The sequence below is a fragment of the Erythrolamprus reginae genome, chromosome 2 (genome assembly GCF_031021105.1).
Source record: "Erythrolamprus reginae isolate rEryReg1 chromosome 2, rEryReg1.hap1, whole genome shotgun sequence".
NCBI lineage: Eukaryota > Metazoa > Chordata > Lepidosauria > Squamata > Dipsadidae > Erythrolamprus > Erythrolamprus reginae.
The window spans coordinates 314728150-314756144 of record NC_091951.1 but is presented as its reverse complement, the minus strand read 5'-3'; the positions used below and the strand labels follow the sequence as shown (position 1 = coordinate 314756144).

Below are 27995 nucleotides of genomic sequence, written 5' to 3'. Positions count from 1 at the left end.
GGCGGAGGCCCGACGCTCGCCGAAGAAAGTCTGCGAGCCGGGGATTTTAGAGGACCGCCGGCCGCAGGAGACGGACTCTCGCTCTTGCCTCAGAAACCAAAGCAGAGCCAGAGGCGACGGTAGAGGCAGAGCAGATGCCAGGAGCTCGAAGGCGCGCTTGGCGGGCCGAACCCCTCAGGCTGCTGCTGAGGACGGCCCGGGACGAGAGACGGGAAATGTGCCGCTGCCGTTGCGCTCCTCCCTTTTTGGTGTGGAGGAACTCCCGCCGCGCCTCCTCCTCCTCCTCCGTTCGCGTCACGGAAGCTTCGGTCGCCGCCACCGAACTGTTCCTCGGCGCTTCGTTCCCTCAGAGGCACCGACGCGGGAGAAAAGGCGCGGTGGCAAGGAGTTGGGGTGGGGGGAGGCCGGCCACGTGCGCGCGCGCGGCCGGGCCAAGTTGGGGGGGGGGGAACCGGACGCCCCGCTGCCCTTCGGTCGGACCGCAGCCGGGTCGGAACCCCGCCTCGGTACCGCGCGACCTGCCGCGCTCCGAAGTACAACTTCACTTTTCCGAGGCGCAGAACTTTTCGCCTGCGGTGGAACAAGAGGAACCAAGAGTTAGCCGTTCCCCTCAGAAACCGAGGCTGGCCAGCCTCGAATGCCCGCTTGGGAATAATTTTCCTCTGGACGGTAAATGTAGATGCTTTCCACCCTGTTCTTCCTTCCTCGCCCTCACCTCAGCCCGCTTTGGAATTGGTTTGACTTTTGCTCTCTCCATCCGGCGCTTGGTTTTGAAAAACTCAGGCGGTTGCACGGGTGCTTCCCGTGACTGAAGAGGATGTGACTGTTTCCCCGGATTTAATTTTAGCATGGCTGTAGGACTTTTGCCACATTCTTGCCTTTATTTTTAATTTTTTTCTCAATGCCAAACATTAAGTTTGCTTCCTTTCTGGGAGCCTGGCTCTGAGAGATTGGCTGCTAGAATAGCAACTGGCTGAAGAAACACTTGCCCCTTTTTTCTTCTTTCTTTCTATGTTGTGATTGGAAAATAACTTTCCTTCCTTCCTTCCTTCCTTCCTTCCTTCCTTCCCTCCCTTCCCTTCCCTTCCCTTCCCTTCCTTCCTCATTCTTTCTTTCCTTCCCTCCCTCCCTCCCTCCTTCCTTCCTTCCTTCCTTCCTTCCTTCCTTCTTTCTTTCCTTCCTTCCTCACTCACTTGCTTACATACATACTTACTTATTTACTTACTTATTCTATTTTTATGCCACCCAACTCCCTAGGGACTCTGGGCGGCTCACAACCAAAAATATAACATCCAAATAATACTAAAAACACATAGAACAGTTTAAAAACAATTAATTTGCCTATACAAGTTTCTATAGCAAGTGAAGGTATTAGCCCCTCTCCAAGGACTGTAAATCGGATCTTTGTATTCAGCTTGCTGGGTTTTTGTTTTGTTTTTTAAAAAATTAGCTTTGCATCAGGGGTGAAATTCATTTCCCCCCCCCTACAGGTACTGTGGGTGTGGCTTGGTGTGTGTGACAGGGGAAAGGATACTGCAAAATCTTTGCTCCCACCTCACTCTGGGGCCAGCCAGGGATAGCATTTGCTGGTTCTCCGAACTACTCAAAATTTCCGCTACCGGCTCTCCAGAACCTGTTAAAACCTGCTGGATTTCATCCCTGCTTTGCAAGGTATGTATACATAGCACTTACGGTTCCTCGGCCACCATACAAGTTCAGTGTGTTGTTGCATGAACATGCCCTCTTCTCATGTATTCCTTGAAATGTTCTCCTAACGTACAGTGGTAAATTAGAAACATAGAAGTCTGACGGCAGAAAAAGACCTCATGGTCCATCTAATCTGCCCTTATACTATTTTCTGTATTTTATCTTAGGATGGATATATGTTTATCCCAGGCATGTTTAAATTCAGTTACTGTGGATTTATCTACCACGTCTGCTGGAAGTTTGTTCCAAGGATCTACTACTCTTTCAGTAAAATAATATTTTCTCACGTTGCTTTTGATCTTTCCCCCAACTAACTTCAGATTGTGTCCCCTTGTTCTTGTGTTCACTTTCCTATTAAAAACACTTCCCTCCTGGACCTTATTTAACCCTTTAACATATTTAAATGTTTCAATCATGTCCCCCCTTTTCCTTCTGTCCTCCAGACTATACAGTGGTAAATTACCTTGCAGGGCAAATTAAGGGTATTTCCGTATTGGGTTCTTTTGAGGATGTTTTGTCCACAGAAAGAATCATTTAAGGAAGTTAGCCAGGGTGTAATCATATCCAGGCTGCTGACAAAGGTGTGGAACCTGGATTGTAAAAATGCAGTGGATGACTAGAGGGCGGTAAAAAATTGAGGATTTTCCCTATCTCTTGGCTTCATCTAGTAATTGCCTCAGGTTTGATTGCCTTGATGCTCACCCATGCCTACATAAGAAGTGTTGGTGTTGGTGTTCTACAAATCCTGTTTACATAAGGAGTAGGGGAACAATTTTCTGTGTGCAATGCTAGGCCAATACAGGCGCCCAATTACAAGAGCCGAAATAGTATATTCATATCACTAATTAAATTAACATTAATGAAGTATTAATGATTTACCCAGTTCTGGATTCTATGCTCTGGAACAGGGTCAGAAAAGGAAGATTAAGGGGCAAAAACCCCAGTCTTATGCTGAGAGAGTGAAGCAGCTACACCTATTTAGCCTTCAGTAGATTGGATAGGAGAATATGATGGTACAATGTCTCATTGAAGAAGATTAGGATCTTCTCTCTGCAGGTTATGAAATGATGGACTTAAGTTACAGGAAAGCACTTAAATGTACAGTACTTTATACTTTACAGAATAAAAAATAGTGGGCTTTGAGGTATATATGATCGGAATAGTGATATTGAGAAATCAATGGAAAGACATTTTATCTTGGATATCCTAGATATTACTAAATATTATCAGTTTTGTCTTTGGAAACTCAGCTTTTTTTTGAAGGAGAAATAAACCACCCATTTCCCCCCCCAATAATGCTTTTTGAAAGAAGGTAAAAGAATGAAATCAGCTACAGGTAGTCCTTGACTTACAATCATAATTTGGCCCAAAATTTCTGTGGCTAAGTGAGGCATTTGTTAAGTGAGTTTTGTCTCATTTGAAGACCTTTCTTATCACAGTTGTTAAGTGAATCACCGCAGTTATGTTAGTAACATGGTTGTTAAGTGAATCTGGCTTCCCCATTGATTTTGCTTGTCAGAAGGTTGCAAAAGGTGATCACATAACTCTGGAGCATTGCAATTGTCATAAGTACAAGTCAGTTGCCAAGCATTTGAATTTTGATTCCATGACCATGGGGATGCTGTAAGTGTGAAAAATGGTCATAAGTTACTTTTTCAGTACTGTTGTAACTTTGAACTGTTGTAAGTCGAGGACTGCCGGTAATAGAATATCAGTGCTGGAGCCACATTTGCAGAATATTGAGAGGGATGGAACAAATCTCATTTCCAGGGGAAGAAGATTCTAGAAAGACACACAACATCAGAAAAGGCCTGCATAAACTGTAATTAACTAGATACTAGCAAAAATTATTTATTTATTTATTTATTTATTGGACTTATATGCCACCCTTCTCCGAAGACTCAGGGCTGCTCACAACATATAAAAACAATACAAAAAACAATTCTAAAGCCCAGTTATAAAACTATCCTAAAAACCCAAGTCATAAAACCATAACCACACACATTCCCATTCAAAACCATATGATCACACTCATTTATATCACAGTCGTGCTAACGACCGGAGCAGAGTGTTAAAACTCATTGGTTCCAAGACTGCCGGCAAAGGTGAGTTTTTAAAGCCTTAATTAGAGTGGGGGCAGTACGAATCTCCGGGGGGAGTTAGTTCAGAGGGTCGGAGCTACCACAAAGAAGGCTCTTCTAGCGCCCACCAGGCAGCATTGCTTGGCTGACGGGACCTGGAGAAGGCCGACTCTGGGGGCTCTGAAAATGCTTATTCATTTTGCCATTTTACTTATTTAAAAAGATATTTGATTCTCTCCCGCTTTCCTCCCCCCCCCCTTTCAAAAAAGTCTACATGAGCATGTAGTGCTCTTTTGGCTAATCTAGTACAAGACTTTCTATTCAGCTAAGCCTACAAATCAGGTTAAAACATGGTGTATCTTAATCACAGTTGAGCAAGCCATAGCAGCTTTTCTTGCGCATAAATAAATAGTAACATTCACAACATGCAAGGCTACAATATGTTTGGTGTGTTTGTAGCTAATATCTTTTTGGAATCCAGCCAAAATTTTGGCACATTTGGATCCATTTGCATCTACTGAATTAGAATAGAATAGAATTTTATTGGCCAAGTGTGATTGGACACACAAGGAATTTGTCTTTGGTGCCTATGCTCTCAGCGTACATAAAAGAAAAAGATACATTTGTCAAGAATCATGTGGTACAACACTTAACGTTTAAAGTGTAAAACAGTGGCAGTATTAAACCCACTGTCCCCATTGTCAGCCCCTATTCTGCCTTTAAAATAAAAAGTCTCCTCTAGGTCATTGCATTGTCCTAGTCTGTAAATATGCCACTCATTACATTCAAGGTTATACGTTTTCTCTGCTAGCTTTGCCAACATTCAGCCAATAGGAGAAGCAGCCACCAATGACAAACACAGCATAATAATGTAGGTCTGACTTAGGGAAACTATCTGGCTTTAGCTGTTCCTCCTTCTATAATCAATTTGGCATAGTTATTTGTGGGACATTTGAAAGACCATCATGTCCCAAGTGCATCTCCCCATGCCACCTGCTCCACAGTGAGGACACACTTCAGGTATCTTCAGTGTCACCTTGTGATTACTCAGGTGGTGTTCCTTCTTCATGCAGCCCCTGTTCTTCTAACTCCCACCGCTCCCCAATATACAGTGGTACCTCTACTTAGAAACTTAATTCGTTCCGTGACCAGGTTCTTAAGTAGAAAGGTTTGTAAGAACAAGCAATTTTCCCCATAGGAATCAATGTAAAAACAAATAAGGTGTGCAATTGGGGAAACCACAGGGAGGGTGGAGGCCCTGTTTCCTTCCAGGAGATTCTTAGAGAGGCCCCACGGAGGCTTTCCCCCACCTTTTCCGGCCCTGTTTCCTCCCAGGAGATTCCTAGAGAGGCTCCACAGAGGCTTCTCCCTACCTTTTCTGGTTACAGTTTCGGAGGCTTGGGTTTGTAAGTGGAAAATGGTTCTTGAGAAGAGGCAAAAAAATCTTTAACACCTGGTTCTTATCTAGAAACGTTTGTAAGTAGAGGTGTTCTTAGGTAGAGGTACCACTGTACAGCTGGCTCTGATCCTACAGGTCTTTCGAAAGCCAGGAAGTCTGGCTTTTTTCCAGAATCATAATTTTTCCAGCTCAGGAAACATAACTGTACATACTATGAATTAATTTACATTGGAAAAGTGCAATTAAATTTGAATGCTTATTCATATATTTTTTTTCTTAAACAAATCCAGGTATTAAAGTGAGCTATTGACTAAGTTTACGTGCATTCTAACTATATACAATGATACCTCTACTTAAGAGCTTAATTCGTTCCGTGATCAGGTTCTTAAGTAGAAATGTTTTTAAGTAGAAGCAATTTTTCCCATAGGAATCAATGAAAAAGCAAATAATGCATGCAAACCCATTAGAAATAAAAGCTTGGAATTTGGGTGGGAGGAGGAGGAGGAAAAAGAGGAGGAGGAGGAAAAAGAGGAGGAGGAGGAGAGTCGCTGTCGAAGGAAGAAGGTGAGGTGAGGGCAATAAAAAAAAACCCAAAATTTTAAGGCTTAAAAGAAAAAAACGGACTCTGAGGCAGTGAGGAGGAGCACAGGCCTCCAATACAAGGCTGCCTCCCATACACTGCCTCCCATACACAGGCTGCTGCTGCTACCTGCTGCCTCTTCCTTCCCATGCTGAAGGGCTCCCCTCTCCTCTCGCTCGCTCGCTTTGTAGCCAGCACCTTTCCTTCACTGTGGTGACTCCTCGGCTGCCCAGAGTGCAAGGAGCTTTTCTTTTCTCTGGGTGCTGGCAGAGGTTTATTCCCTCTCCAAGCACCCAGAGAAAGGAAAATGCTTCGTTCACTCTGGACTGCCAAAGTGCCACCGAAAGGCTTTTCTGGCAGCTCAGAAAAACCCGAGATGGCCAGGATTAAATGGGGAATGGCAGGAAACTGGCCAGGCCTTCGTGCCACTCTCAAATTTCCTGGGAAATTTTTCCGAGCTTGGGTTCTTAAGTAGAAAATGGTTCTTAAGAAGAGGCAAAAAAAATATTGAACACCCGGTTCTTATCTAGAAAAGTTCTTAAGTAGAGGCGTTCTTAAGTAGAGGTATCACTGTATAGTATTTGAAATACAATTGGGACGATTTGGAAGAAAATTATTTATTGGATTTGTAATGATTATTTATTGGATTTGTATGCCGGCCCTCTCCGTAGACTCACAAAATGTTTTTGCTTATAGCATTTTGTAATGTTTTTCTTTGCATTCCTTTAATTTAAATCCTGTTTTTAAATAATGCAAGATTTATTTATTTATTTGTTTATTGGATTTATATGTTGCCCTCTTCCGCAGGATATTAAATTAGAACCACCAGTTTTCAAATAGTAGCCATATAACAGTGAAAATGGTGATGAAGTGAATTCTGATCTAAAAATCTGTCAGATACAACTGTGCTCACAAAAAAGAAGAGGTCAATTTAGACAGTTTGGGGTATGCATTAATCTGGATTAAAAAAGAAAAAGACATGATTGAAGGCACATGTTGATGCACATGTTGCTTCTGTTGGTACTTCCTTAAACCGAACATGTATTTTCTCATGATTGTGCTGCAACAGCATGAGTCAAAGAAAACGTTTTGATGAGATATGTGCCCTGTACCCTTCTGAATCATCTTTTGAAATCCGGATCACTGCAAGGCCTCCTTGAATAATGTAATCCAGCCTTTCCCAATTTCCATTAATGCCATCCACATAATCTAATGATGAGCTGACAATCTGAAATTCAGAGTAAACATATGTTTCAGGTGACACCCCATGTCTAGTTACTTGATTTTTGAACCACATAAAGTGCACATGATATGCAAAGTTTAAGTGCATAGTGTTTTTAAAAGTCAATTCAGACAAAATAGAAGCTATAATTGGCAGAACCTTTAGTAATGTGCTCTTTTAACCAGTTAATAAACATTTACGACATTAAGTCATTATAAATCTGCTTATTTACAAGAGCAGTCTAAACATGTACCTTCATGATCTATTAAATGTACTGGGACATGTTGCCTAGAAAATGTGGTTTGGATTGTGGCTTTTTTGACATGGTTTCAAGTTTTATAATCCATCTATTTATATAAATTAGTCAGAATTACTGTTGTGCTCCGTAACAGAATATGTTTTACATGCACAAATGCCAACAAGCTGTGTAATAGATATTTAAGTATAAAAATTGTTCATAATGTACACAAGAAAAAGATTGAATCTAGGGTGAATAAAGTGGTAACGGGTCACAGCTCTGGAACTTTTCTTAGAAAATATTAAGGAAGTCCAGCATAAAGCATGTGCTGCAATACAAACCTCAAACATTGTACCGTTAATATTTCAGTTGGTTGCAGAAATATTGTCTAGGGAAAAAAAAGAAAGAAGAAGAAGAAGAAGCAACATTTATGCCATGGAGGAGATATAAAAAAATAAAATATAGTATTATAGTAAAAAATAATAGGAAACATTTGGAATAATAGCAACTATCAAAAATAAAATAATTTGAGTAGCCTAAGGTTTAACACAAAGAAAAAAGACAGCAACAAAGAATTTTGTGCAGAATTTTTGATAATCACAAAAAACATAAAGATTGAAAGAAGAAGTTACTCTTGTTAACTACAGGTAGTCCTTGAATTACAACTGTTCATTTAGTGACTTTTCAAAGTTATACTACTGAAAAAAGTAATATGACGTTTTTTCCCACACTGATTAGCATCCTCATGATCATGTGATCAAAATTCAGATGCTTGGCAACTGATTCATATTTATGACAGCTCTGAAGTCCTGGGGTCATGTGATCCCCTTTTACGACCTCCTGACGAGCAAAGTCAATGGGGAAGCCAGATTCACTTAATAACAGTGTTACTAACTTAAGATCTGCATCTGTGATTTACTTAACAACTGTGATTCACATAACAACTGTGGCAATAAAGGTCATAAAATGGGGTAAAACTCAATAAATGTCTCACTCAGCAGCATAAATTCTGGGCTCAATTGTGGTCATAACCCAAGGACCACCTTTATTAGTATCAGTATGTCTTAGTTTTTATTTTGATCTGTCTGTTACGATCAATATTGTCCTGAAGAAAAATTAAAAGTCTGAGTCTTTAAATGTATTGTACAGGAAAGTATGTATTCTTAGTGGTTTAATAGATTAAAATTTGATTATTTATAACTTCGGAGAGGGGAGGCATACAAATCTAATAAATAATAATAATAATAATAATAATAATAATAATAATTGTTCAGTTCAAAGGACAGTTATGTTACAAAGCTCAGCTCAGCTCTGTATGACAAGATTTGTGGGAGCTTCTCTTGAGTGAAATGGTTGGCATATTTAATATTATAACAACTCTTTCAGTTCCAAATAGCAAAATAGAAACATAGCAACATAGAAGATTGACGGCAGAAAAATCCAGCATCTAGAACAATTGTATATATCACATGTGTAGCAGTTGCACATTCAGAATGTAAATCTTTCACTAGTAAATCTTTCATTAGTACAAGTAAACATGTCCTGCTATGATACAGATTTACCCCAGAACCACCATAATTTGTTTGATTTGATTTGATTTGATTTTGATTTATTGGATTTGTATGCCGCCCCTCTCCGGAGACTCGGGGCAGCTAACAACAATAATAGAACAGTATACACAATAATCCAATAGTAAAAACAATTAAAAACCCATTAAAGTAAAAACCAAACATACATACAGACATACCATGCATAAAATTGTAAAGGCCTAGGGGGAAAGAGTATCTCAGTCCCCCCATGCCTGACGACAGAGGTGGGTTTTAAGTAGCTTACGAAAGGCAAGGAGGGTGGGGGCAATTCTAATCTCTGGGGGGAGTTGGTTCCAGAGGGCCGGGGCCGCCACAGAGAAGGCTCTTTCCCTGGGTCCCGCCAAGCGGCATTGTTTAGTTGACGGGACCCGGAGAAGACCCACTCTGTGGGACCTAACTGGTCGCTGGGATTCGTGTTTACTCACTTTTTTTTGAGTTATCTAATTTTCATGAAGTTGCATTCAAATGACAGCTGCTATTTCAAACTGTATATAACTGTATACAGTATTTGTAATCTGTCTTCTAAGTTATTAAATAACATAAAAACATAGAAACATAGAAGATTGACAGCAGAAAAAGACCTCGTGGTCCATCTAGTCTGCCCTTATACTATTTCCTGTATTTTATCTTAGGATGGATATATGTTTATCCCAGGCATGTTTAAATTCATTTCAGGCATGTTTAAATAACATTGTTGCCTTTATTTGAATTAAAGAATGGATGTACTGCACAGCGTTTAAACACTATAATATTATAATGCAAAATTTAAAATTATATATGAGGTTGAGCATACACACTTTTATAGGAAATGTTTGGATGACACGTGAAGGTAAACTTGATCCATTAGAGCAGGGGTTTCAAACTCGCACCGTCACATCATCACGTGATGTATCGTGACTTTCTCCCCCCCCCCTTCGCTAAATCAGGGTAGGTGTACCCAGTGCGTGAAACCTCTGGCCTTTGGGCCTCGAGTTTGACACTCTTGCATTAAAGGCAGACGTGCTGGCTGGCTTCTCTCTGAAGTGTTGTCTTCAAGATATGCTGACCACCATTAAGCAATAACATCCTTGTGGCCTGTTTTCTAGCCCTGTTGTTGAGGAGTGTGTGTGTATATGTGTGTCTATGGGGGAGCTTATTATGTTTTCTAAATGCAGTCACAAAGAAAATATGTTTTCTTTCTGGTCAACATCATTTTAACACTGCAGCTGTACTTAAAAATATGCTTAAACACATTTATTTAAATTTAAAAACTGATTGAGGTTGAAATACGATGCTGTCCCAAATCTGAAAAGTCAATTATAATTCTGCTTATTATTCACAGTGGATATAATTGCTGGAAGGATGATTGCAGAAATATTCTCAGGTCTGATGACTTAAAAAGAAGAATATTTACTGTGGCTTATTGTGTATTGTTATTGTTTGGGTATGAGATAAATGTTTTGGTCTAAAATACGGATTTATAGAGTAGTATGAATCAGTATAGTGACACCATAGAAAATATTTTTTCTCATAGAACCACTGTGGTAATATTCTACTATATATTTAGCAACTAAACAGGCACAAATAGCGTTGCCCATCGTTTCAATGGGTAAATAATTAATTTATACAAACCTATATGGAATAGGTTTTCATTATCATGGTAGCAATATAGTGTAACAAATATTTTGCATATATGCATGTGTGTACCTGAAGCGTGATAGAAACTGGAAACCACCCTCTTTTATTAATTGATAGTAATAACTTTCATCTCCAGGCATTTTTTTTTCATTAGGTAAAAAAGCTAATGATTTAGTAAGATTTATTTGATTGCCACAGGCCACATGCAATAAAGTGAATAAAAGATAAATACAGGGCATTTGAAATGAACTATGCTCAATAGTTTTGTAAAGAAATACTGGTAATTCAAACAGATGTCTTAAAATGTCTGTTCTTTAATTCTGTTGTTTATATAAAAATGCGCTGTTTTGTTTCTTCAAAGTCTATAGTCACCCATCTCAAACAAGAGGCTCTAAGTGATGAAAAATGATAAAACAATTAGAGACAATTACAATGTACTACAAATTAAATATATACGGCAGCTGAGAAAAAATATCAAGGTGAATATTTATATATTCATATGTTTATATAGTTATATATTTACATAATATTATTTATAGTGAACATGAATAGCATGAAGTATTATATTATATTACACAAAATAACAACAAAGTTGCCATACATTTATGCTACCTCTATCATGATATTCATATAGAAATATAAAATATTATTTCTTGTTTAGTTCAGAAGCTTAGATAGGAAAGCAAAAATAAAATTGTAAATAGTTTAAACTATCATAACCTCTTTTTCTTTTTCTCTTTCTCTGTTGTCTTTCTTCTTCATGTAAAATAGCTAGATATTTGATAAAGCACTGTTAATCAGAGACATCTTACTAAAATAGTATTGTTGCGGTAACTGATATAAAAGCAGTATAATCCACTAAACCATATAGTGACCACACAATTTCCTGTAATACATTAAAGAAAGTAGAGGAAAAGATAAAGAAAATTCCAAATGATATTTAAAAATCTGAATCGAAAATTTGCGGAAATGTATCTTATAGTTCACATTTTCTTTTTCTTTTTATGTATTAATGTATATGCATTGCTATGGCACAGATTTTGTGATATTTTACAATAATACTTTGTAGTGATCATGTTATAGTGGCATATAGTACTTATTAGTAAATCAATAACTAGAGATAAGTGTATTATAGATGTAGATTTGTATAGTGTAATTAATATTTTAACTTATTAAACAACATTATTGCCTTTATTTTAATCTAAGTATGGACGTACTGTACATGGTTGAAACAGAGTAATAATATAATATAAATTTTAAAATTGTACATGAGGTTGAGCATACAGACGTTTCTATAGGATATATTTGAATGACTCGTAAAGCCATATGCTTCTCACTGAAAAATGTAGGTTTTTTCTCTTTTTTTAGTTTGGAATTTTTTAAAAAAATCTGTTCTTCCTTTTTTGGAGGTTCTATTTTTTCCCTCTGAAAATAAAAATTCTTAAGTATGTTGGTTATTTTAGTGTATTTAGGCATTTTTTCATTTTCTTATAATTTGTAAAATAAAATTAAAACATATTTTAAACAATTTACACTTCATAGCTTGGATACTCTACTATATAATAAACAAAGAAATAAAAACTACTATTTTTATCTTTGGAGAGGAAGTTTTAGACATTTTCCCCAGAGTTTTTATCAAGGAGTCTCAATCTAGTCTGATAACATCTTTTCAAACTAGTACCTTTTATTAAAAGGGATAGGTTTTCATGACCTGCAGCTCATAGAGTATTAATGCACTCATAGCTTAATAAATGAAATATATAGCATAATTATTTTGGTTACTTTAGTCCTTCAAAACAGAACTTAGTTCTATCTCCTAGTCCCAGTAGTTGCATTTCTAGTAGACTGCATGTTAAAGTATTTTTAATATCTTAAAGTCTTCCATTCATTGAATAAAACCTTTATGAATCAGATCTTTAGATTTATGCAAGCCATTGTGAAATAACAAGTGATACTGCCAATAAATAGCATGATTTAACAAGCACAAATGATGATAATTTCCAGAATTGTACTCCATTATATGTGTAAGATTTTAAGATGAAAGAAACATGGTCCTTACAAGATTTATTATCATGGATGTGGAAGACATCAACAATGTAATATATTTACTCCTATCAGTATTTTCAAATTTAGGGAGGGGGCGGAGGAATTGAAAAATATTTCTAGTACAAATCACTTGCTTATGATTCAGCCGAAGTGATTAAAATACTTTAAAGTTATTTATCTTGTCCAGAAAAAAAAGGAGCAGTTAATTATTACATTATGCAGCACATGTCATACTTTAGAATAGAATAGAATAGAATTCTTTATTGGCCAAGTGTGATTGGACACACAAGGAATTTTTCTTTGGTGCATATGCTCTCAATATACATAAAATAAAATATAGATTTGTCAAGAATCATGAGGTACAGCACTTAATGATTGTCATAGGTTTCAAATAAGCAATCAGGAAACATAAATTGCAAGGATAAAAGCAACAAGTTACAGTCATACAGTCACAAGTGGGAGGAGATGGGTCATAGGAATGATGAGAAAAAAGAATAGTAATAGTAATGCAGCTTTAGTGAATAGTTTGACAGTTTATATTCTCTTTGAGAATATAAAAGAACAGATTGACTTTTTTAAAAAAAGCAAATTTGTAGCTTAAAACTATGCGTGTCTTCTAAGAAAAACGGACTATGTTTACAGGTGGTGACCTCTGAGTAAGAAGTACAGAATTGGAATTTAGTTTTGAATAGACAGGCTTTAAAACATACCAAATATGGCCACTTGTACGAATTTTTTTAGAGTCTGTTTAAACCAGAGGTCTTCAAACTTGGCAACTTTAAGACTTGTGGACTTCAACTCCCAGAATTCTGGAAGTTGAAGCCCACAAGTCTTAAAGTTGCCAAGTTTGGGGACTCCTGTACTACAGGATATAAAGTTTCATAAAATCAATTTTGGAGGAAATCCTCACAAAATATTACAGAAAATAAAGTTAGATGGACAGTCAAGAGACCCAGGTTAATCCAGTGGTTAAGACGGGAAAGTAGGAGACTGTGAGTTCAAATCCTGAAATAGCTGGCTAGAGAAGTTTGGGGACCCCTGGTTTAAACTCTACAGGCAATGACAGAAAGAGTGAGGCAACCACTGAAAAGCCTCTGTCGGTGGTGCAGATACCATAAAATTTAACATTTGGATGGTGATGTGGGGAAGAGAAATGTATTTCACATATAGAATGCCACAAAAGTACCTCACTTCATTCATTATATTACACATCTAATCTGACGGATCTGTGATTGAAAATTTAGTCAGTATATTAAATAGGAAGTTAGAGGACAGGGAAAAATTGAAAGTTCCAAATTTCAATTAATAGAGCAAAAATTAGAGATACCAGTGGATTGCTCCTGGCTCGGAGTTCTTAGAACCAGAAGTGCGAACCAGTACCAAAATTATTTATAACCCAGGACTGCGGTAGTCCATGACACCAATTGAGCCTAAAATTTCTGTTGCATTTCTTGAGTGACTTTTGGCTCACTTTATGACTTTTCTTACCATAGCTGTTAAGTGAATCACTCCAACTTTTGTATGTAACACAGTTTGTTTGTTTCTTTGTTTCTTTGTTTGTTTGTTTGTTTGTTTGTTTGTTTATTAGATTTGTATGCCGCCCCTCTACAAATCTAGACTCGGGGCAGCTAACAACAATAATGAAACAACATATAACAAATCTAATATTTAAAATAATTAAAAGACCCTTATTTAAAAAACCGAACATGCACACAAACATACCATGCATAAATTGTATAGGCCTAGGGGGAAGGGAATATCTCAGTTCCCCCATGCCTGACGACAGAGGTGGGTTTTAAGAAGTTTACAAAAGGCGAGGAGGGGGGGGCAATTCTAATCTCTGGGGGGAGTTGGTTCCAGAGAGTCAGGGCCACCACAGAGAAGGCTCTTCCCCTGGGTCCCGCCAAACGGCATTGTTTAGTTGACGGGACCCGGAGAAGGCCAACTCTATGGGACCTAATTGGTCGCTGGGATTCGTGCGGCAGAAGGCGGTCCTGGAGATATTCTGGTCCGATGCCATGAAGGGCTTTATAGGTCATTACCAACGCTTTGAATTGTGACTGGAAACTGATCAGCAACCAATGCAGACTGCGGAGTGTTGGTGTAACATGGGCATACTTAGGGAAGCCCATGATTGCTCTCGCAGCTGCATTCTGCACGATCTGGAGTTTCCGAACACTTTTCAGAGGTAGCCCCATGTAGAGAGCGTTACACTAGTCGAGCCTCGAGGTGATGAGGGCATGAGTGACTGTGAGCAGTGACTCCAGGTCCATATAGAGCCGCAACTGGTGCACCAGGCGAACCTGGGCAAACGCCTCCCTCGCCACAGCTGAAAGATGTTTCTCTAATGTGAGCTGTGGATTGAGGGGGCCGCCCAAATTGCGGACCCTCTCTGAGAGGGTTAGTGATTCCCCCCTCCCAGGGTAATGCACGGACAGATGGAATTGTCCTTGGGAGGCAAAACCCACAGCCACTCCGTCTTATCAGGGTTGAGTTTGAATCTGTTGACACCCATCCAGACCCTAACAGCCTCCAGGCACCGGCCCATCACTTCCACTGCTTCGCTGACTGGACATGGGGTGGAGATGTAAAGCTGGGTATCATCTGCGTACTGATGACACCTCACCCCAAGTCCTTGGATTGTTGTTAAGCGAATCTGGATTCCCCATTGACGTGGTTGTGAGAAGATTGCAAAAGCTGATCACATGACCCTAGGACACTGCAAACATCATAAATATGAAACAGTTACCAAGCATATGAATCACATGACCATGGAAAAGTGTGAAAAATGGTCATAACTCATAAGTCACTTTTTTCAGTGCCGTTGTAACTTTGAATGGTCACTAAATGTTGGCTCTTTCAAGCCGAAGACTACCAGTAGCGTATACATCACATGGATTGCTTTTCATTTCCAGAAGTTACTTCTGTGGAAGAAAACTCAGTAATATTTTAAGCTCTTCTATATTGCGTGAAGATTGAGGTCTTTGTTGGTAGCAAAATTAGAACTGTGTCAAAACAAGGCAAAATTTACCAGAAGCACCTGCACTTACGAAATATGAGTGATATTATAGCAATTGGTAACATGACTCACTGGTTGCTATAACGATCCTTTCTACCATTTATTCATATAAGACAACTTTCTAAAAGGCAGTGAAAAGTGGAGAAGGGAAAAGCCTTCATATATCCTGACCCCTTGCATCCTGGACATAAGCTGTTTTAATTCCTACCCTCAAAACATCGCTACAGAGCACTGCACACCTAGACAACTAGACAGAAGAAAAGGTTTTTTCCCCGAATACCATCACTCTGCTAAACAAATAATTCCCTCAACACTGTCAAACTATTTACTAAGTCAGCATTACTATTACTACTAGTTTTCCCCCCCTCATCATTGCTATCCCCCATTTCCTCCCACTTATGACTGTATGATTGTTGCTTGTATCCTTGCGATTTTTATTATTATTGTTTCTTCATTGCTTTTTTGACCCTATGACAATCTTTAAGTGTTGTACCTCATGATTCTTGACAAATGTATCTTTTTTTAATGTACATTGAGAGCATATGCACCAAAGACAAATTCCTTGTGTGTCCAATCGCACTTGGCCAATAAGAATTCTATTCTATTCTGTTTTCTTACCAATACGCCCGTAGGAATTAAGAAAGTATTACTATAAAGAAAATTACTATAAGCTTTTCTATAGATGGCATTTACCACCGGCGAGGATAGCCAAGATCTACCCAACATTACAGAACATATGTTGGAAATGCAAAATGGAAAAAGGCACCTTTTTTCACATGTGGTGGTCCTGCTCAGAAATACAAAAAATCTGGAAAACAATTTATAAATGGCTCATGGAAATTACCAAAGAGGAAATAGAGTACTCCCCGGAAGGCATGCTTCTTGGAATTTGGAAGAGATCATACTCAAAACAAATGGTCCTCTTATTGACCCATATAAATACAGCTACCAGAATTGCAATAGCCCAAACATGGAAAAACGAACAGACTCCCAAGGAAAACCTAATAATAGACATTGCTACCCCCCTGACTGATTTGTTTAACCAATCCTTGTTAACAGGAGAAGTTCCTGAGGATTGGAGAATGGCCAGTGTTGTGCCTATTCACAAGAAGGGCAGTAGAGAAGAAGCTGGTAACTACAGGCCAGTTAGCTTGACATCAGTTGTAGTTAAAATGATGGAGACTCTACTCAAAAAGAGGATAAATCAGCACCTAAAAAACAATAACTTATTAGACCCAAATCAGCATGGCTTTACTGAAGGCAAATCATGTCAGACTAATCTCATTGATTTCTTTGACTATGTCACAAAGGTGTTGGATGAAGGTGGTGCCGTGGATATTGCCTACCTGGACTTCAGCAAAGCCTTTGATACGGTTCCACATAAAGAGCTGATAGATAAATTAGTGAAGATTGGACTTAATCCCTGGATAGTTCAATGGATTTGCAGCTGGCTGAAGTGTAGACATCAGAGAGTTATTGTTAATGGCGAGTATTCTGAGCAGAGTCAGGTTACAAGCGGTGTGCCACAAGGATCTGTTCTGGGTCCTATTCTTTTTAATATATTTGTGAGTGACATAGGGGAAGGTTTGGTAGGGAAGGTTTGCCTATTTGCCGATGACTCTAAAGTGTGCAATAGGGTTGATATTCCTGGAGGGGTCTGTAATATGGTAAATGATTTAGCTTTACTAGATAAATGGTCAAAGCAATGGAAACTGCAGTTTAATGTTTCCAAATGTAAAATAATGCACTTGGGGAAAAGGAATCCTCAATCTGAGTATTGTATTGGCAGTTCAGTGTTGGCAAATACTTCAAAAGAAAAGGATTTAGGGGTAGTGATTTCTGACAGTCTCAAAATGGGTGAACAGTGCAGTCAGGCGGTAGGGAAAGCAAGTAGGATGCTTGGCTGCATAGCTAGAGGTATAACAAGCAGGAAGAGGGAGATTATGATCCCACTATATAGAATGCTGGTGAGACCACATTTGGAATACTGTGTTCAGTTCTGGAGACCTCACCTACAAAAAGATATTGACAAAATTGAACGGGTCCAAAGACGGGCTACAAGAATGGTGGAAGGTCTTAAGCATAAAACGTATCAGGAAAGACTTAATGAACTCAATCTGTATAGTCTGGAGGACAGAAGGAAAAGGGGGGACATGATCGAAACATTTAAATATATTAAAGGGTTAAATAAGGTCCAGGAGGGAAGTGTTTTTAATAGGAAAGTGAACACAAGAACAAGGGGACACAATCTGAAGTTAGTTGGGGGAAAGATCAAAAGCAACATGAGAAAATATTATTTCACTGAAAGAGTAGTAGATCCTTGGAACAAACTTCCAGCAGATGTGGTAGATAAATCCACAGTAACTGAATTTAAACATGCCTGGGATAAACATATATCCATCCTAAGATAAAATACAGAAAATAGTATAAGGGCAGACTAGATGGACCATGAGGTCTTTTTCTGCCGTCAGACTTCTATGTTTCTATGTTTCTAAGATATATACATGTGTGGAAATGGACGAGATTACAAACTTACTTAAGGGAATCTAAACGTATATGGGCTAATTGGCATGAATGGATTCAAAAGAAATTATTTGTACAGTATAATATAAAATAGCAGTACAAATTGTAAAAATAACAAATACCGTTCAAATGTTTTCATTCTTTCTTTTATTGCATAGTATTAGGATATATAAGACCTAATTTAACTAACAATTGTAACAGGTATAAAAGTTGGATCAAGATCTGTAAACTGAACAAACAACATGCGATATATGTATTTATGAAAACAATAAAAAATTTATTAAATAAAAAAAATTTAAAAAAGAAAGTATCCTTGAAGAAAAGAGTGGCAAAAAAGGGGAACATTCATTTAAATTCCCTTTAAATGAAGATATTTATCAAAGATATGTTCTTTGGTTTTGCCGTGACCTAGGTGATCAAGGATTGGAGGGCCAGCACCCTCAGTCCCCCAAACAACAGCCCAGGAAAGTCCACAAGGCAAAGCTGAGGCATAAAATAAATGGCAATCCTCAAGGCAAAGATAAGGTACAAAGTACAAGGCAATTCTGAAGATAAAGGGAGGCAAAGGGCAAAAGCAGTCTGCAAGATTGTGGCAAGATAAAAGCAGCCCTGGAAGCAAGGAAAAAAGGCACAAATCTAAGCCGGGGGAGTGTAATCTAAAACAAATGTTTGCCCTTGGCTTATTTTTAAATCATTCACGCAGGTGTTTTAGGTGTGAGGAAGGGTGAGGCAACCTTTTCCCACGTAGCCTCACAGCCCTTCCCTGAGCTTACTTATGCTCTGCTCTCTCTGCCCTTGGATTGAGCGGAGGAGGCAGCTGTCAATCATTGGAGGAGATCTGTCAGAGCTGATCTCGTGCTGGAGACCTGTGAGGAAGTTGAGGAAAACTGGAAGTCCATCACCTCTGTATAAATTTTAATTTTTTAATTTATTTTTATTTATTCTTTGTCCAATATACAATACATATGGAAGAGAATAGACATTAAGTAATATATATGAACTCGATTGTTAAAGTCATATTTTTTACAGTCAAGTTTGGAGCGGTTAATATTAAGTTTGAATCTGTTGTGTGCTCTTGTGTTGTTGCGGTTGAAGCTGAAGTAGTCGTTGACCAGAGGGACGTTGCAGCATCAACAACTTCAGCAACAGAGTATACATGTGATGTATACGCTACTGGTAGTCTTCTGCATGGAATGTGTTATGTTCGTTTAAAGAAATAAAGAGAAATTCACTGATTGGTTAAGACGGTTGCCACCAAAAATAAACAGTTGTCAGAGAAGTTCCCGCGCTTAAGAAAAAGTATAAATAGGGCAACGGATTAGCCGTTGCCCTTGTTGGGAGTTAACTGTTGAGAGGAGCAGTTGGATGTTATGCCTTCCAAAATAAATATGTTTGAACAATAAGAGTCTCCGGTGCAGTGATTTAACAGTGGCGACGAGGAGGTCGAACTCCCGCTGAACAACCTTTCTACAATCCAGACTCAGAGCCATGGACATCTTCCATGTCCAAATTTTGCATTTTTCTGCAAGTAAGTAACCTGCAGGACGCTGACGACGACAGAAAGCGAGCCATATTTTTAAATTATTGCGGACCAACGATTTATAGCTTAGCCTCCACTCTGGTCGACCCGGACACGTTAGAAACAGTGGCTTGGTCCACCCTACAAACCAAGCTTGCCGCACACTTCCAACCAACAACTCTAGTTCGAGTGTACCGCCACCAATTCGCACTCATGCATCACAGAATGCACTATCCAACTCTGGGGTTTCTTCCCCAAATCCCAAAAACTTTAACCTTAGACTGTCTACAGTCAACCTCTCCCCATTCCTAAGAGGTCTGTAAGGGGCATGCATAGGTGCACCATCATGCCTAGCAACCCTGTCCTGCTGTCCTATTGTCTAAATTTACTTATACTGTATCTACTTTGCTTTTGTTTATGTTTATGTTTATACTATGCTTATTATCTTGTTCACAGTTTGAAAGATAGATAGATAGATAGATAGATAGATAGATAATAAAATAAAATAATAAAATAACAAAATAATAAAATAATAAATAAAGTACTTAATCTAATGTTCTTAATTGCTCTTTGTTTTACTAAAATTTTGATAAAAGTCTAAAGAGCAAAATGAGTAAAGCTAATTTGCTAAATGAGAGTCTCTTCTTTGAAAAATCAAATACATATGCAGAGGAAAAAATAGCCTCATTGTTCCCCTTTAAAAGCATTGAAGTACCGTAGATGACATGCCTTATGACTAGTGGCAGGTCAGGAGGGGAGTTGTACTTTAGGAACATCTGGAGGGCCATATAGATGTCCTGTCAGCTAGATCATCTTTGAATTCTGTCCTGATGTCTCTACCTACTTTTAAGGTTAAAATGCTGTAGCTTGCTGTTAAATCCAGACTTTTGCTGCCTCATTTTGCTTTGTTTTTGTTGCAAACGTATGATTCTACTTAACATTTATTCCAGAATCAGTCAAACATTAACTTGGTTTACTTTTTATTCATTCATCAGTATATCTGAGTCAAAATGCTGCAGATTTTGAATAAAGACCGAACAATACTTTCTTTTTTAACATTGCTGAATAAGCCATTATACTGCCAATTCCCATGATTGTGTATCCTTTGCTGACAGTGTGTTTTAGAAGGGACTATTTCAACAAATTAGAGAGGGTCTGATCTGTTGTTCGGGTGTCCTTTCTGATAACATTTGCACAGGCACTTAATATATTAGAGGGAGAATATTGGATTGAATTCTGGCTATGTGGATAATGGATGATTTTTAACTCTTTTAATGTTTTTTTAAAGTTTAGTTACATTAATTGGATTTTTTAGTTATGTATGCTGTATATCGTTTTTCAATATGTTGTGAGTCGCCCCGAGTCCTCGGAGAGGGGCTGCAAACAAATCCAATAAATAAATAAATAAATGTGCACATGGTGGGGGTTTTTCTCCCTTTTTAAATAGTTTTCTAAATGCAATATAATTGGGACAAGTTTGCCACAAATCTTTTCAATAGCAGTACCTAACATTTTTCAAGTTGAAATCTACATTTATTTATTTATTTGTTTATTTATTTGTTTATTTATTTGTTTGTTTGTTTGTTTATGTATTTATGTATTTATGTATTTATTGGATTTGTATGCCACCCCTCTCCGGAGACTCGTTTGTCCTTTGAGTGGTACGTCTGATATAAGAAACTGGGGAAAATTAATTTAACCATGTTTAATGTGGTCATTTCCATGCTTTTAAGAAGCTTTCTTTTCTAAAAACTGGAAATCACAATTGTTGTACTGGCTCTGTAGTTACACACTTATATCATCCACTTGGGGCTACAAGTGGATAATATATTTGTTTGCAAATGTTATAGCCTCTATGTATAGCAATAGATTTTCTGAAAATGAAGAGAAATATAAATACATACGTACGTACATAGCAGAGGTGGGTTCCTCCCGGTTTGGACTAGATCACCCGAATTGTTAGCGACCCGCTGGTGATGTAATTTTGACGTTTGTGTTTATGTCATACCATGTTTGTATTTTTTTTCAAAACAATAACAATGATAAAAGTTTGGGTGTACAGGGAGAACACAAATAAAGGGAAAGACAATGTAAACATCCTTTCCAAATCTAATGCCTTTGAATCATTTTAGACTATCTCTAGCAACATGGCCAGTAGCTAGGAATAATGAGAGCTGTGGTTCATTACAAATTTACAGTTTATTCCCCAGGATCCAATCTGGGTGAATCACCAGGAGATTGGATCCTGCAACATTATCCTTCATTCTATTCACCTTCATTCATTATTATTTATTCTCTTGCTCTCTTGTTCTCTTGAGCCATGGTGGAGCACTAGTTAGAATGTAGTATTGCAGGCAAACTACTCTGCCCATAACGAAGAGTTTGATCCTGAATGCCTCAAAGTTGACTCCGCTTTCCATCTTTCCAAGATAAAACAAGGACCCAGATTGTTGGGAGTAATATGCTGATATTTGTAAACCACTCCAAGTTCTGTAATGCACTATGGAATGGTATATGTCTAAGTGCTATTGCTATTCCTTGTCTCAGAATAACATGAGAGTCACTGAAAGATTTCAGGAGGCTCCACCACCAAGAATGAAAATCTGGGAATGTTGTGTCTGTTTTTAATGTTTAAGACATCCTAGCACCAATCAACAAGACTCTAGTATTCGTCACAAAAGTGAATAGCACACTTCTTGTTTTTACTTTATTCATTTATTTTGCACAAATAACTCAGGTTGGTGAGTGTATCCAGCAGACCTTCCTTCTCCCATTTCCTCGACAACAACCATATGACGTAGATTGGTCTGAGGGACAGGGACTGGCCCAAGGAACCCATCTGGCATCTGTAGCTAAGGCAGGATTTAAACTCACAGTCTCCTACTTTCCAATCTCGTGCCTTAACCATGTGGTGAGACCACATTGGGAATACTGTGTTCAGTTCTGGACACTTCACCTACAAAAAGATATTGACAAAATTGAACGGGTCCAAAGACGGGCTACAAGAGTGGTGGGAGGTCTTAAGCATAAAACGTATCAAGAAAGACTTAATGAACTCAATCTGCATAGTCTGGAGGACAGAAGGGAAAGGGGGGGACATGATTGAAACATATAAATATGTTAAAGGGTTAAATAAAGTTCAGAAGGGAAGTGTTTTTAATAGGAAAGTGAACACAAGAACAAGGGGACACAATCTGAGGTTAGTTGGGGGAAAGATTAGAAGTAACGTGAGAAAATATTTTACTGAAAGAGTAGTAGATGCTTGGAACAAACTTCGAGCAGACGTGGTTGGTAAATCCACAGTAACTGAATTTAAACATGCCTGAGATAAACATATATCCATCCTAAGATAAAATACAGGAAATAGTATAAGGGCAGACTAGATGGACCATGAGGTCTTTTTCTGCCGTCAAGCTTCTATGTTTCTAAGGGTCTCTACCAAATACCATCAGGCAGCAGGTGGAGGCCCTATCTTCTGTGTTATTCTGTGGTTTGTTGAACTCTGTCACATCATCCATTTTTTGGGGGGAGTTGAAGTCCACAAGTCTTAAAGTTGCCAAGTTTGAAGACCTCTGCTGTAATACAACCATGCTGAAATCTTTTTTCACTCTTGTAGGAGGAAATAAGGCATCTTCTGATAGGGAAGAAGAGAGGTCACTTCTGCTGAATAGGATGAAGAAGAGGCAGCTCTGATCAGCAATTCTTAGAGAAAGTATGGCAAGAAAGCGAGTGAAAGAAGTTGGCCAAGGAGATCATAGCTAGCCCACCATAGATGATTCATTCTTGAGGTAAGACTGTAGAATATTTTGAATCAAGAAAACAAACCTTTGCAAGGTATTAGTGCATTTTACAGGATCTTATTGGCAAGAGACCAATAAGAGCATACAGAGTTGGTCCTGTCGACTAAACAATGCAGGTTGACAGGACCACAGGAGAGGGCCTTCTCTGTGGCTGCCCTGGCTCTGTGGAACCAACTACCCCCTGGTGTCCGCACTGCTCCCACCCTACTCGCTTTCTGCAAGGCTACGAAGACCTGGCTTTACTGGCAGGCCCGTGGGCCATGAATTGTACGTCTTTCATGGCCAAAATGTATGAATGGTGTGTATGCAAAGGATTATGACTGTTCTTTATACAATTGTGTTTTATTACTGGGTTTAGTTTTAGATATTATATTCCACTTCTTTTTATTGCTTGTATCTTTTTGTATTGTATCATATTGTTTTGTAAGCTTCCCTGTGTCCTTTGGGATTGGGTGGCATAGAGTGAGTGAGTGAGTGAGTGAGTGAGTGAGTGAGTGAGTGAGTGAGTGAGTGAGTAAGTAAGTAAGTAAGTAAATAAATAGTAGGAGAGAAATACAAGGAAATGCATTTACTGTATGTTATCACTGAAACAGTTATCTTGCTAACTTTTGTATCATTTATAAACATATAGAATGGCCTTTAATTCATCTTTGACTCTTTCTTTTCGCAGAATGAAGAAACTCAAATGGTTCTGCGTACGATGGTATATTTCAATACTGGTTTTAATAATTGTGCTGCTCTTGCTGCTCAAAGCCGATTGGATTTTATTCTTTCACAAAGATACGTACTTTGTAGAACCATTTTTAAGTACCTCATCATTTGTGAAAAACAAGTACAGCCATGTAAAAACACACGATCAATATAAAATTAATTGTTCCTCCATCTATAATCAAGATCCCATGGAGATTGGAAAGTCTTTAGAGATAAAGAGAAAAAAAATTATTGATTTAGAAGATGAAGATGTTATAGCAATGACCAGTAACTGCCAAGAATACCGAACAATTAGAGAATATCATCTAAAGGCCGTTTCTCCAGAAGAGGAAGATTTCCCTTTAGCTTATTCTCTGGTTGTTCACAAAGATGCCATAATGGTTGAGCGACTCATTCATACAATTTATAGTAGTCACAATGTCTACTGTATTCATTACGATCAAAAGTCCTCCAACGCTTTCAAACAGGCTTTGGAGAATTTGGCCAAATGTTTCTCTAATATATTCATTGCATCCCAATTGGAAGTGGTTGAGTATGCCTATTTTTCAAGGCTGCAGGCAGACTTGAATTGTTTATTTGATTTATTGAAATCTGCAGTTCCATGGAAGTATGTGATTAATTTGTGTGGCCAAGATTTTCCCTTGAAATCAAACTTTCAGCTGGTATATGAGCTTAAAAGACTTAATGGAGGTAATATGTTGGAGACTATCAGACCGAGCAGTATTAAAAAAGAAAGATTCACCTATCACCATGAACTTGAAAAAAGGTTTTATGAATCTATGAAGAGGCCTATGAAAACTAAGATTTCAAAGAATCCACCTCCACACAATATTGAAATTTTTGTAGGCAGTGCTTACTTTGTTTTGTGTCGAGCTTTTGTACAATATATTCTTGGCAATTCCCAAGTTCAAGATTTTTTGGAATGGTCAAAGGATACTTATTCACCGGATGAACATTTCTGGGCAACTCTTGTTCGTATACCTGGGGTACCTGGACAGATTTCAAGAGAAGCTGAAGATATCACAGATCTTCAGAGCAAAACCCGCTTAGTAAAATGGTACTACAGTGAGAACTCTCTCTATCCTCCCTGCACTGGTATACATATTCGCAGTGTGTGCATCTATGGAGCTGCAGAACTAAGATGGCTCCTCAACCACGGGCATTGGTTTGCCAACAAAATTGACTCAAAAGTGGACCCTGTTTTAATAAAATGTTTGGCAGAAAAGATTGCAGAACAGCAAAAGCAATGGGTTGGTTTAGCTTCTGAAAAACCTGCTGTGCACAAAATACTTACAGGTGTCTCCTAACAGGATAGAAAAGTTATGAGTAGATTATGTGGTATTTTTAAAGTATCTGCTCACTCGCAGATGATGGTTACAGAAAAGTACTTTTATGACTCATTCTCATATTTATAACCTTTGCAGATCTGTAAAGCAAAGGAAAGGCGAAGTAAGATCACGAGCCCAATATGCAGTTTCATCAGGGACTCCTTCACTTAAGAACAAAGTTTCCAGTCCCAGTTGTTCTTGTTGGGGATGGATTTTAAAGCAGGACTTCAGCAGGCAGGCACCATAGTGAAAACAAACTTTATTTTATAAACAGAAAAAGTTCATTGAGCCAGCTGCGCTTTATCAAGCAGCTTCTAACAAAAACATGGCTACAAGCACACAAGAAGGTTAGATTAGAATGTGCTCGCTCACATAAGCAAGCGGATATATATATAGGAAACAGAGAAAGATAAGGATTGTGGGAGTGATGTAAGAGGGGGTGTGATCAGAGCAAATAAAGAAACACAGCAACACTTTAACTAAGGAAAGTCTCTGTTGGCTGGCAATTCTCAGCGTGACAGTTCTTAGTAAGCAAGAACTATCTGCACAACTTCAGTAATAAAAGATGAGAGAGAATGAGCTCATTTATATTTGTTTAAGCCAATGCTTCTCAAGCTTTTTAACTTCCCCCTTTTACTTCATATGTTTTCCCTTTAACCAGCAAAGATTGTTCTTGCGTGCAGCTTGGATGCGAGTCCAAAACTAAAAGAAGAAAAGAAGCAAGAATAATATTGTTCTGATTTGTTAAGCCAAGTGCAGCAAAACATTAAGACAAAGCAGCAATCACTTGGGCCAGTCACTCCCTTTTAATCCAAGCGACCTAACACAATCGTTGTGGGGAAAATAGAAAGAAGGAACATTAGGTATGGTTGCCATCTTGGATTATTTATAAAGCAATAAAGGCAGTAATAAAATAGATACGGAATGATAAACGGATTAGAAAGAAAGGCAAATTGCAAAGTGCAGACCAGGCACTAGAAGGGCAGATACTTCTGAGCAAACCTGTTGTTCAGGTTCTCCTGAAGTCCAAGCCAAAATGGGCATGAAGGGCAGCACCCTGTGACCGAAAGTTGTGGCTACAGCATCTTCACTTGGCACTCCTTGGCAGATGCCAGATACGGACTGCATTAAGACCAAGGTTATGAATTCAGCTTTGTAGATCATTAGTATGCTGAGAATTATGTTGGGCGAAGATGGAAAACACTCCTTGAAATTGGAATAGCTGAAGACAAATTTAGGTTGCCTTCCTAGTGAACTGGGGATAAGACAAAGCTTGTGTCATGAGGCTAGGTCCTCTAAAAATGGACAGTAGGTTAACTTTGTGCCAAAGTGAGCAGGAAAAAGGGATGAGATCCCCAAAACCCTATGAAATATTCAATGCTTTGAAAAAGTCTTCTGATGGTTGGTGTTCAATGCTCCCTTGGGTTTTGCTGATAATGGAGTTTTTCTCTGTACAAACTCTTGTCCCTTATTAAGTTTTCATTCTTATCTCTGGCCACAAAACTGCCTGCACTTTTCAAACCACTGGTTTACCTCATGTAAAACGTTTGATCAGATTTTATCTATACTTTTGCTTACAGTCTTGTTCACAAAAAATGTCTTTGAAGTTTGATATAATCATGGGTGTAATCATCTATGCAAAACGAATGAAAATTCTACTAAATTGTATATGCAATTATGAGATGTATATTATATGTTAAATCAGCTTTTATATATATTTAAGTATGTACACTGGGTAATTATAATTTAATAAAATAAAATGTTATAAAATTAAAATAAAATTTATTTTACCATTTTAATATATTTGAAAATGAAAGACCTTTTTCTAGACAAATTTCTCCTTTGCCAAAACTGTAAGAAAGAAAAATACTGGTTAATGCAGTTCTCTCTTGCTGGTGCCATCATTGTTGTTGCAATTCAGCAATAAATATTACAAATAAAATGTTGAATAAATTATATACAAACTGCAGCATTACAATTCTATTGGGCAGTGCATGGCACAGCATATTTTGATAAGACATGATGAACACTTTCTCACTCAATCACTTTTTAAAAAAAATATTTCAAAGTTAAAGCTTTAAAAAAAGATTGGTAAACCGGAATAAAGATTAGTTTACTCTACTCGAGTTTTCCCTTCTGCTTTGAAGAATGTGCACTTTCATATCCATTTTAATTGTTAGCTTTCCACCTGATTCACAAATTATCATTTTTATAGAAAATATTAGTTTCCCGTTATGTTTGCATAATTCCTTACAATGAATGTGCAAAAAATTTTTATAATAGAAAGGAAGCATGGGAATTATAGAACATTAAGACCTTATTCTAAAACAAATGGGTACAATTTTTATTCCATCATTTTTTAGCACTTCTGTGATCAGCTAAATATGGCCATTAGCGGACTGGCAATGTTGGAAATTGCAGAGGGTCCAAAAAGGAGTTACTTAAGCTGAGTGAAATAAATATAGTATTAATGTATATCCCCATTTCTGAGAAGATATTGATCTTATGTAATAAAGCATTATAGGCCTTATCTGAGAGTTATATACTGTTGTGGTTGCCTCTGGCCCAGCTCCTGCCCCAAGGAATGTGGAGGTGGATGCAGGGGAAACATCAACA

General features: G+C 38.1%; 1 protein-coding gene across 2 annotated transcripts; it reads left to right on the top strand.

The window, feature by feature from the left end:
• Positions 1-2: 2 nt before the first annotated feature.
• GCNT4 (glucosaminyl (N-acetyl) transferase 4) lies at positions 3-27160 on the top strand. Of its 2 annotated transcripts, none has more exons than XM_070743173.1 (4): positions 3-669; positions 1491-1671; positions 23157-23328; positions 24011-27160. In XM_070743173.1, exon 4 carries the CDS (start codon positions 24012-24014, stop codon positions 25356-25358), a length of 1347 nt encoding a protein of 448 aa, XP_070599274.1. In that variant the 5' UTR covers positions 3-669; positions 1491-1671; positions 23157-23328; position 24011; the 3' UTR covers positions 25359-27160. The 2 variants fall into 2 exon arrangements, with proteins under 2 accessions (XP_070599274.1, XP_070599275.1); XM_070743174.1 differs by adding an exon at positions 10795-10912 and having other exon boundaries at positions 3-1671.
• The last annotated feature ends 835 nt before the right edge of the window (positions 27161-27995 follow it).